This window comes from Astyanax mexicanus, chromosome 5 (assembly GCF_023375975.1).
Source record: "Astyanax mexicanus isolate ESR-SI-001 chromosome 5, AstMex3_surface, whole genome shotgun sequence".
NCBI classification, from domain to species: Eukaryota; Metazoa; Chordata; class Actinopteri; order Characiformes; family Acestrorhamphidae; genus Astyanax; species Astyanax mexicanus.
This window is the reverse complement of record NC_064412.1, coordinates 32,060,561-32,073,079: the sequence shown is the minus strand read 5'-3', so window position 1 is coordinate 32,073,079 and position 12,519 is coordinate 32,060,561. Positions and strand designations below refer to the sequence as shown.

Sequence of the window (12,519 nt, the reverse complement as noted above, 5' to 3'; positions counted from 1 at the left end):
AAATGATATGTTTGCATGGTTTTATTGAACACAACATGTTAACATTTACAGAGCAGGGGGAAACAAGTATGTAAATCTTTGGATTTAATATCTGGTTGATCCTCATTTGGCAGCAATAACCTCAACCAAACACTTCCAGTAGTTGCAGATCAGACCTGCACAACAGTCAGGAGGAATTTTGGATCATTCCTCTTCGCAAAACTGTTTCAGTTCAGCAATATTCGTGGGATATCTGGTGTGAATCGCTCTCTTGAGGTCATGTCACAGCATCTCAATTGGGTTGAGGTCAGGACTTTCCAGAAGGCATAAAAAGGCATATTTTGGTCCAAAATTTCTCCTTTTTGTGCAGGTCTGATCTGCAACTACAGGAAACGTTTAGTTGAGGTTATTGCTGCCAAAGGGGGGGGCAACCAGTTATTAAATCCAAAGGTTTACATACCTGTGAATGTTAACTTATTGTGTTCAATAAAACCATGTAAACATATAATTTTTTTTGTGTGCTATTAGTTTAAGCAGACTCTGTTTGTCTATTGTTCTGACTTAGATGAAGATCAGAATGACCAATTTATGCAGAAATCCAAAAAAAAAGGGTTAAATTTTTCTTGCAACTGTAGGTCTTGGGCCACTTGTGCCAACACCCTAGTTGCTGAGTATAATATGGGTCCCATGCCACTTGTGCCAACACCCCAGTTGCTGAGTATAATATGGGTCCCGGGACATTTGTGCCAACACCCCAGTTGCTGAGTATAATATGGGTCCCATGCCATTTGTGCCAACACCCCAGTTGCTGAGTATAATATGGGTCCCGGGACATTTGTGCCAACACCCCAGTTGCTGAGTATAATATGGGTCCCGGGACATTTGTGCCAACACCCCAGTTGCTGAGTATAATATGGGTCCCGGGACATTTGTGCCAACACCCCAGTTGCTGAGTGTAATATGGGTCCCGGGACATTTGTGCCAACACCCTAGTTGCTAAGTATAATATGGGTCCCATGCCACTTGTGCCAACACCCCAGTTACTGACAGCGGTTGCTGAGTATACTATACAAGTTCTTGCCAATTATTCATGATATCTGGTTTAAACGAAAACCTTGCTTACATCTCCTCATTTCATGTGACTAGTACATGATTCCCCTTGGATTCCTTTTATTTCTATTCATACATAAGACTTAAAAGTTACAGTAGAGATACAAGAATCACCAGCGTATTCTGTCTCATCCAGACTTCTGTGTTGCAGACATGCACATGAAGGAAAGACAGATTTTAGCACCACTGGTTCTTTTTCTTCTTCTCTTGGATGATGATAGCATGCTGCAACTTTCTGTAATTGACCAAGAAACTAAACAAGGTAGATGTGAGCACAACCTGACATTCTCCTGACTAAATGATGTTGTGAATACTAGTAACAGTACCTCTACATCTCACTCCTGATGGACTGTGAAAGCTGCTTCTCCAGACACACTTTTAACACACTCTCTAACCATCACTCAAGCTCAGTAGTGCTGCTGATGGGCGGTTTCTGCTCTTGTCTTGGGGCGTTGCAGACTCAGGCACACAAACAGGCCCACGCAGGGTCAGTGATCAGCTAATGAACTGCTTAATCCACTGATTCAAAGCATCAGTTTAATCAGATCTGTTGGATCAGGGTCGAATGATGCCTCAGTGCATGATGTATCTGTCTGATGATGATCTGGGAATTCAGCAGCATCAGTTTTAGAAAGTGGGAAACAATCAGAATTTGGGGTGTGCCATATTGCATTGTACACAGTAATATAATATTAAGCTTTTTTTTGGATGAGGAATATGCCATATTAATAGCAGTATTCTGTCTTTAATACAGTCTTGATTCATATTTGTTTTATTAATTACTGTGAGGTTTTATATTAATGTTATCTTTTGTATCATTGTTGTTTATATACCTTCATTAACAAAACAATCAGTAATAAATACTGAACAATTGAGTGTGTTAAATGGCTACACAAGTCCAAGTCACCCACTCCCAACCAGATGTGAAGCTCACACAAAATAGAAGTTTACAATTACAAAGTTTCTACTAAATGTTTGAAACTGTAATACTTTATCTTTCACTGTTTACTAAAATACTTTTCACTGGTTTGTCAAATCAACTAATTCTTTTATCAACAAATACCCTTACATATTACCTTACCTACAAATTTTGGGCCATATTGCCCATATCTAATACAAATAAATGATGCACTACTTTATTGGCTGAAATTACATTTTTATTGTCTGTGTTTACTTTTGAGTGAATTTAAAGTCAGTCATCAAATCAGTCATACTGAATTGTGAAAATTGGATTTTATTGTGTTTTGCTGAATCATTTCCTGCAGAATTGTAATTGTACCAGTTTTCTGGAAGGTCAGATATTTACACACAAACACACACTTACATTCACTGCCTCTGTTCCCTCAGCAGGTCAGATGGACGTGTCCATGGCCGAGAGCTCCATGTCTCCAGATGAGATCGAGGTGGAGATGGCCCGGATCCAGCGGCTCAGGGAGGTGCTGGTCAGACGGGAGTCTGAGCTGCGATTCATGTGAGAAAACAAATCACTGTCTCTGAAGTGTGTGTGTGTGTGGGTGTGTAATTCCAATTTGCAATATCCAATTTAAGGGAGGATTCAAACAGGAGATTATTATTTCCATTTCCTTCAAACATAAGAGGCGTGATTGGAAATACAGTGGACTCACGCTGGCCTGTAGTGCTGGACACATTATTAACACCAACCGGATGCTTTTGTTGTATCTGGAGCACAAGTTTATTTAATTGATGTGTTTAAATGTTTTTTAGGCTAATATAGAATACATATATAATACGATTACATTTTTTGTACATAACTGAGCTGCTACAAACCACTATAATATGCGTTTTTGTATGGGTAATTTGAAAGGTTCTTGACTGTAATTTGACCTTTAAGCTGTAGTATTTTGTTCTGTCCTCACATGCAAGTACAAAATTTGTATTTTAAGAATTAATATTGAAATTAAAATGTGTACAAAACAAATAGGAAACTTCTGGTCTTGGAGGTTTATATTATTTTTGTTTTTATTGTCTTGAATTGTGAAATTAACCCTTGTGTGGTGTTCGGGTCTGTGGGACTCGTTTTTCATCAAATGATACTAAAAAAGTATTTTTTCTATCTCAAACTCATTGGCATTGGCTCATTTGTTGTGAAAAACATATATCAAAACACATTTTCGATAAACACACACTGTACAACACCCCCCCAACCATTTATATTACATACAGTATGTTTGGCCAAGGGCTAATAAACATTGCTTCATTTGTAAATTTGAAACGAAACAAATGTTCTACTCATATCTTGAGTTTAATTCATTTTCTTTTACATTTAATTAAAAAACTAATAAAAAAAAGAGTAGCACTTTTTGAAAGAAATGTAACATAAGAAAGGTAAAGGGCAAATATTAACCATGTAAGCTGTTTATATTGCTTGCAATTTAGGTGAAGCATTTTAATGTAAAATTGCTTAATTTTGCTGAATTAAATACAAGTAACAAAGTAAACGAGGAACAAAAATATGAACACCACACAAGGGTTAAAATTAAAAAGTAAAACGTTTAATTAATTTAAAAATTACAAGTATGTGGCTTCTGTAATAACTGGGTACCTGAGTACTTAGAACTGAGTGAACGAAACTGGTTGTACCGTCTCTGTTCTCAGACAGACCTCTATACTGTAAATTGTCATAATATGATGTTAGTCACAGGCATAGACTGTGTATAGCTGGACAGAGCATCGTCCCTCAAAAGTGAAGCCACCACAGGTCGGCGACCCCTGCTGTTCGGCTGCAGAAAGCTGTGTGACTCCACCCATCCCCGTAGGTTTTAATGGCAAAACAGACAACGTTTAATCGTGTTTTTTTCCAATATACTGCAATTCTACCTCCATTATTTAAATGCAGCTAGTGTAACCTCTGCTTATATTGTCAATTTTTTATATCCCCACAGAATGTTTTTTTTTTTTAAACGTTATTCAGCTCTATTCAAAAGGTGTGGTTATTGTAAAAGGGCTGCTTATGGGCGGGACCAATAACAGACCGTCAGCTCCGCTCCGCTCTGCAGTCTGTGACCGCGAGGCAGCCCTCAGGGGCGGGGTTATTCAAATGAGTAGGCTGTCTCTCCACAGTCTTTCTCCCTCCTCTGGTCTCTACTGCGCAGACTCGGGTTTCAGGATCGCCAACATGGCGGAAGATTTTGGCTTCATTTTCATTAAATGAATGGGAACGGCGACACGGCGTCCATCTTTTTTACAGTCTCTGGTCACAGGCATTACTTTATATCAAGGATAATGTCCAGTAATTATACACATTAACACATGTCCTACCAAATAAAGGATGTGATTGTGAGATGGTGATCATCTTAAATAGTGCCTTGGCCTTTGAGCTGGTGGTTCAGCACTACAGACACAAAAAAAACAAGGTTCTGAGTTTAATTTAACCTGTATATGGAAAATTGGACATTTGTAGATGTTCAGTCATTATGCAACATGTTTAATAATCAGTTCACACAGGTGCACAAAACTGATTACATGTATCTATGCAGCTGTAGGTGTGTGTGTGTGTGTGTGTGTGTGTGTGTGTGTGTGTGTGTGTGTGAGAGACAACATGTAAATGCACAGTGAAATAATTGTTTGAACAACTTTATCTGGCATTCTGCTTGTTTTGCAGACCGAATGTTCCAAGACCCTGAGTTTTAAATTATAAAGAACCTTTGAAAATAGAAAATGAAGAAAGCTTGAATTTACTACATTAAAGAAATGATTATTTATTAGGAACACTGTGGGACAGTTTTCTGGACGGGAATTAATAAAATGAATCTTCCTTTCAATGGAAAAATCTCAGTTCAAAATGCTGTGCAGCCCAGAACTACACTTAATCCCAGTCTGGGGAACTTCTCCTCTATTAATATGTATAGGACCACCTTTTCTTCTTCAAACAGCTTAAATCTGCTCTGAATCTCATGTTCTACCACATCCCAAAGGTTTTCTACTGGATACAGATCAGGTCATGTTTAAGATGGATTTTGCTTTTTGACGTGATGCTGAGGATTGGTCAGAACATGAAGGGATACACATGGTCAGCATTGTAGCATTCAGTAATTGATATATGTTGGTATTAACAGCTTGTATTATCCCTTGTGAAAAGGAAGTATACTTAAGAGCATTACAAGTATGTTCAAATTAGGTAAAGAATACTTTATGAAAATACAGGTAAAAAATACTTTTTTCTGTATTTCTATAAAAAATTTTTTTTAAGCAATATGCTTTGAATTTTATGTTGTGTTGATAGTAAATATATATTAAATACTGCTTAAAGTGCACTTTAGTGTATTTTTATTTCCAGTAGCGTGAAGGTATACACAATATGTGCATCAATACGCAAAGTAGTACATTTACAATATGATTCAAGTGTATTAAAAAAGGTGTTTAAAAAACAAATACTTAAATCTAAGTTCGCAGAAGTTGTACGAAAAAAGCACTCAAAAGCACAATCTACTGCTTTTATGTTGTGTTTAAATGTAGCTTAATTACAACTGAAATATACTTAAGTTGCCATAAGTTGTTCTAACACAAGTATTTAAGTACTGTATTTATTTAAGTACATATTTAAATTTAGGAACATAAAAAAGTTTTTTATGTACTTTTTATGTACATACATAAAAAATATGGACTTTTTATGTTAAGTATAGTTTTAAAAAACATACTTTTCTTTTATAAGGGATGTCAGAAAAAAAATCCTTACACCATTACACCAGCTTGGACTGCTCACCCAAATGACTGGTTCAAAGATGGCCTTTGAGCTGTGTCTTCTGGATATTGTTTATTTACCACTGAAAGCTAATGTTTCAGTGTGCAGATGTAGGCCTAGGTGGAGGTTGTTTTGATTATTAAATATTTAACGTACTGTTTAGTATTTGGTTTTGTGTTTTGTATAGGAAGTTTGGAAAAACAGGTAGGGGATAAAAGAGCTTTTTAGAGATTGTGCGCAATATCTGGAACTGTTTGCAAAATTATTCTAAAAGATACAGTAAATTGCAGCAAAAACTACTCAAAGAACAGCAATTCATCCTGATCATTTACTGTAATTTTGTGGCTGCTTCTTTTAAGGGTTGCCATAAATCATATCTAAAGCTGTTCTCTCACTGTGGAACGCTTTACCTCCATACTGTATTCAGAGTCACATACTCTTAACAGTATGTGTGTGTGTGTGTGTGCGTGTGTGCGTGTGTGCATAGTTTAATGTGTACGATGTTATTTACAGGACACCCACAGCCCCCGGCATGTATCTGAGACTTCAGCTGAATGCCTTCGCCAGAATTTCCGACTCGATTAATTATTTCCTCCCGCGGAGCAGCGAGGGAGGCTAAACCACATCAGGCTAATGTGATCAGTTTAATGCAGCACTGCTGGGAGCGCTGGGAGTTTACACTGGCCTCTAGGACTGGACTCTGGAGGCTGCAGAGTAAATGTTACACAGCAAGCAGTGCATTAGAGCCACACCAAACACTGCGAAAATACAGCGCCAATACAGACACGCCCTTACTCACACACTCACACACACGCACACACACACACACACACTCACACACACACACACACACACACACACACACACACACACACACACACACACACAGACAGCAGATGGACGAGCAGAACGTAGGGGGTACTGGACCCAGTGGGAGTGGACAAAAGAGATAGCGAGAGAGAGACGTTATAAGAGAGATGATAATTACTGAGTGATACGAGAGAGAGAGAGAGATAGAGAAAGAAAGAAAGAAAGAGAAAGGAAAAAGTGAGTAAGATAGAGTAGAGAAAAGAATAAAACGAAGATGAAAAAAGTAAGAATAGAGACACTGAGAAAAGAGTAAAAAAAAAAACAGAAAGAACAAGAAACAAAGAAGAAAAGACAGACAGACAGACAAATCAGAAGAAATGTTGAGAGAAGAAGTTGATATATATATATATATATATATATATATATATATATATATATATATATATATATATATATATATATATAGTAGGGGAAAATAGAAAAAAGAAAAACAGAGAGAAACAGAAAGGGTGAAAAAAGCTAGAGGGACAAGGTAGATAGAAAGATATAGAAGAAGACAGAGAGACAATAAAATATCTTTAAAAAGGCAGAGAGAAAGAAAGACAAGGGAAGAGATATAGATGACAGGTTGGGAAGAGAGAGAGAGAGAGTAAAACAAAGAAAGTAAAAAAGAGTGATGAAAAGAGAGAGTAATAGAAAGGATGACATGTTGACAAGAAAAACGATGAGGGTGAGAAAGAGAAAAAGAAAGGAATAGTGAGAGTGGAAAAAAAAGAAAGTGAGAGAAATAAAGACAGGAGAGAGAGATCGAGAGGACAGAGAGAGATAGACAAAAGTTGAGTTTCAAAAAGAGAAAAATCAGAAAGAACAAGAAAGGTAGAGTAAAGAGGTTGAGAGAAATAAAGTGAGAAATCAGAAAAAGAAATTGAGAGAGAGTGGAAAGAGTAAAATTTAATTACAGTGAGAGAAAGAGAGGAATAGAGAGAATGAAAAAGAGAGATAGAGAGACCTAGGAAATAGACAAAGAGAGAGACAACAAAATATTTATAAAAAGGCGAAGAGAGAGAGAGAGAGAGAGAGAGAGACAGACAGAAAGAGATACAGATGAAGGGATGGGGAAAGTGAGAGAGAGAGAGAGACAGAGATCGAGAAGAGATAGGAAGAAAGGTTGAAAAGCAAAGGAAGCATAAAAGAAGTGGAAATAAGGCAAGAAATTGAGATATTGTGGAAGTGTGCACGAGAGAAGAAAAAAACCCCAAAAAGAACGAGAAAGGTAGAAGAGAAGACAGACAGACAAATAAGGAGTGAGGTAGAGAGAAGGTTGAAAGAAGTGGAAAGGTAGCAATAGGGAGAGAGAGGCAGAGTGCAGAGAGACTGAGAAATATTGAAAAAGTGAGAGAGAGAGAGGGAGAGAGAGATTGAGTAAGAGAGAGATAGAAAGAGGGAGGGAGAGAAGTGGTGAGTGGATGAGTCATCTGCTGCTTTGGCTCAGAGGATTAAAGTGCCTGGTAGCTGTCACTGGGGAGCAGGAGAAAGAGTGAGGAGAACGAGGGGGACAGCCGTTGTTGTTGGGGGGGGGGGAGAAAAGGAGAGAGAGAGAGAGAGAGAGAGAGAGAGAGAGAAAGAAATAGATTCCAATCTCAAGTGTCCACATAAAGCAGAGAGAACTTTATTAGTAGGGTCTGGAGACTTACTGTAGTTATCTAATCAGCCAATCATGTTGATGTTGCTGCACTGCAATGCTTCAGATTATGGAGCTACAGACCAGCAGCTGATGATTATGATTATGAAATATGTTGTCTCTGACCAGAATAGCTCCCGTAAGGAGCCATGTAGTAAGACACAATTAAGTTCATTAAATAGTGGAAGAAACCCAGTGAATTTGTATTTTTAAAGTAAAAATCTGGTGTGAAATGGACTTGGCTTGTAGTAAAACATGACAATGAGTGCAAACGTTTGTCGAATAGCCCACATCTTTTCTCCCCCAGCATTTCGAAATACAGTGATTTTAGCCGGTGCTCCCAACAGGCTTACAATGCTAGTGATAGGAGCACAGAGTTGCCAAGGCAAGGAAATAACTATTTTTGTACCATTAACAAGCGCAAAGAAGCTCCACACTTTATTGGTAGAATTCTGAGAGCCCTGAATTTTAAAACAAGGCACTGAAAACTTTGAAAGTGCACAAATAGTTTATTTAAAAAAACGTTTATATAATGTTTATACACACAGTACCATGAGGTAGTTCTCCAGGCGCCGCCATCCTGAAATTAAGTCACAATAAATCAACTGACGAGCACAAACTAAAAGGTAGGATAGAGGAACAGATTGCAAAATTAATTGCGTGTAATACATTTTGTAATATGTTTCCCATTTCTCCTTCAAGGGTGCTTTCACGCCTACCTTGTTTTGTCAGGACTTGTTTTATCTGACATTTTAGTCTGGTCCAGACCAAAACAGCATGCGTAAAAACACTTTTCTAGATAACTAAGACTTTCAGACCATTTACAGGCAGGCTCTTATCATTCAGTCAACAAGAGAAGCTTAATAAAAATGGTGTTGTGCCAAAGTCTGAGGCAGAAATCTGATGCAGCAGTATGAGTACAAATGCTTACGCTTATGACTCATCGGTCTACTGCAACTGTAACAGTTGCCAAAATTGGAAGAAACTTGATAAATTTGAATTTCTACCCAATCACACAAGTCATAAATCAAAATTTTGTGCCAACTGCATTGAACCTAAAGACCAAATCTTTTTTATGTCAACAGTCCAGGTCTCTTAGCCTGGTGGGGAGGGTGTTTTATTGAATTGCTTTGGGTTGTTAGTACAAATCAATTTTGCCACAGACTATTTCCATTATATTCTTATGGCTTTTAATGATTTCCAGCTTGATGATGCAAAAGCAACATTTGTTTCTAGGCCTGTTATGAAAAAAATGCGTGGCATCATTAGATGGGTGGTTTAACCCTTTGAACCCTAGGCTGTTTGGGAGTGTTTTTTTCTTCGTTTTTGTCAGTTCCACTTTCAGGTCTTATAACACAGTAATTATATCAGACAGCCACATGCACTGAGCTTTTTTACTCCAGAAGACATACGGCTGCTCAAAAATATAATCATTTAAAATGTAAAAGGAAGCAGAATTGTTAAAAATTCCTGGAACTGATCATGTTTTGGTAAAAATTTTACCCAGTGCCTGTTTTTTTTTTTGTTTTTTTTTTTTTTACTATTTTTTAAATGTATAGACTTTAAATATATTCACACCTAAGATATATTTTCAAAAATGGTTAGGCTAGAGTGTATATGAGTTAAAAAGCATAAGAATATTGATGATAGTTCATTACATGGTTTATTATTATTTTGACAAAATACAGCATCAGGCAGACTTATTTTTCTTGATAATCTCACCTCTAGGATTCATGTAGATACTAAACACCTGACACTCAGAGCAGCCTATACCTTTCAGTATTTTGATAAGGGCCAATATGGCTAATATTCCAGCTAATAACATAACTGATTTACAAAACTAGATATTTATTTTCAGCTGCTTATAATAACAACAAATATTATAATAAAGAGTTGTTCCACAAAATGAGGAGTAAAACACTTTTATTTAGGAGATACAAAGAAAATTACATTCAAAAATGTAAACGTTTTAGTCTAAATAAATATAAATGTTTAGTGCAAGTACTTAGTAAAATGTGCAAGTAAAATAAAAACTATATAAAATAGTGCACACACTATACCTAGCTTTAGTTTGAGTGCAAGGAGTTTCACACTTTTTCTGTGGACACTTTTGGGTCATTTACTGATATTATTTGGTTTGAAACATCATATAAATATGTTTAAAGCACTAGAAGTAAGTAATATTGGTTGGGGGAAAAACAAATTGCATGTTTTTTTGTTGTGGGGAAAGTCTTTTTTTAACACTTTAAGGAATCAGTAGTCCTGAGAGTAAATGTAAATACATCTGATTATGTGTTTTGTGCAAATAAAACACAGTTATAATAGAAGAATAAAACAAGGAACTTTGAAGGAGATCTTAATTTTTTAGGTGTTTTCTCAATGGATTTCTTGCAGTTGCTTTACCGCACTCTTTTAGAAAGAGTAAGTTTTGCCCTTTCTAACCATATATGGTTTATGTTGATGTGTGAAGGGATTCCTGAGGAATTAAGCTGAGAACACAAGCTGTGATTTTGGACGTAAAATCTGTCTGTTGGGTTCTAAGGGTTAAAGTGATTTTTAAATCTCTGGTTAATATCTGTTTTTTTTTTTCAGACACTGGGTTTGAATCCAGTAAAACACTCTTGGATTGTGATAGAACGTGTTAGAAGAAAAAAAGACTAAATAAAATGAACATACAAATATATGAGCATACAGCTATCCAATTAAAATGAAACTCCTGTTGGTTGTCTAGTTTATGTCCAGTTTATGTGTTAAGTTTTATTCACATACATTATATGTGGGTGGAACCTCAAAGGCCGAGACTCCTGAGGGAGAAGTTGCAGTATAGAGCCACACACAGGGCCCTGGGATTTAAGAGGTTAAATACGATTAAATATAAGTTCAGTCAGAATGGAGGCGGTGATGTGTAGCTGGGATTGAAGATATTAGATATCTGTAAGGTCCAGAGACACTAAAGGCTGTGAGTCACTGCGCTGGTGTCCACCCACAGCCTCCAGCCATGGCTCAAAGGAAGATTACATAACAGACAACACCAGTCTTACCGTGGAATTCCTTACTTTTATATATTTTTTTATATATTTATTTGCAGTCTGTGTATTTGTGAATGTTGAAATATTTGAATCTAAATCATATCTGACATTCATTATATTTGCATAATATGTTTTTCCACAGGTACTAGACAGGCTATTTGCAATGGGTGCAACTTAAAGTAGATGAATGCTTTAAAAAAACAACAACAACATTTTGATATACAGGGGTTGGACAATGAAACTGAAACACCTGGTTTTAGATCACAATAATTTATTGCAGTGACGGACAGTTCTGGTGGAAACAGGAGAGTTGAGGAACACATTGAATTCTGTCGTGATTTGAGCAGCCGTGGTTTTATGTTTTTTGGATACAATCCGGGTTAGCACCCGAACATCCCTTTTAGACAGCTTCCTCTTGCATCCACAGTTAATCCCGTTGGATGTGGTTCGTTCTTTTTGGTGGTGTGCTGCCATTACCCTGGATACCGTGGCTACATCACAAAGACTTGCTGTCTTGGTCACAGATTCGCCAGCAAGACGTGCACCAACAATTTGCCCCCTTTTGAACTCTGGTATGTCACCGATAATGTTGTGTGCATTGCCATATTTTGAGCAAAACTGTGCTCTTACCCTGCTAACTGAACCTTCACACTCTGCTCTTACTGGTACAATGTGTAATTAATGAAGATTGGCCACCAGGCTGCTCCAATTTAGCCATTAAACCTTCCACACTAAAATGACAAGTGTTTCAGTTTCATTGTCCAACCCCTGTATAGTGTATGTAATATGGGATATACATTTTAGTCAAACAAAAATCCATAAAAAAAATGTATTCCAAGTTGTTTTGGGGCATTTCTATTGGTCAATTCATCATGAAACTTATGTAAAAATGATTAAATTGAAGATTGTTTGGGAGAGACAGCAACTTTATATGTCAAAAGTTTGGACACACGATTATTTTAAAATGTTCTGCATTGTAGATTAATAACAAATTCATCAGAGCTATGAAGAAAAACATATGAAATTATTTAATAAACAAACCAAAATATGTTTTATATTTTAGATTTTTCAAAGTTGGCATATCTTGCTTAGAGGACAGCAATATGCCAGAAACATTGCAAACCATTTTTTGTTTGTTTTGCAAAAGCTTATACCCTTTTTCCTTTCTTTTTCAAAATTTATTTCTAATTTTATCCTACTACCACACA

General features: G+C 36.7%; 1 protein-coding gene across 2 annotated transcripts in view; it reads left to right on the top strand.

Annotated features, from left to right (window-relative positions):
• Positions 1-12,519, top strand: part of bmerb1 (bMERB domain containing 1) — a 41,140-nt gene that overhangs the window by 16,414 nt on the left and 12,207 nt on the right. The window contains exon 2 of one of the 2 annotated variants that reach the window (XM_007231296.3): positions 2,440-2,560. In XM_007231296.3, coding sequence (XP_007231358.2) covers positions 2,440-2,560 — 121 coding nt within the window. Of the gene's footprint in view, positions 1-2,436; positions 2,561-12,519 lie in introns of both variants that reach the window. The other variant, XM_007231295.3, reaches the window with a different exon arrangement.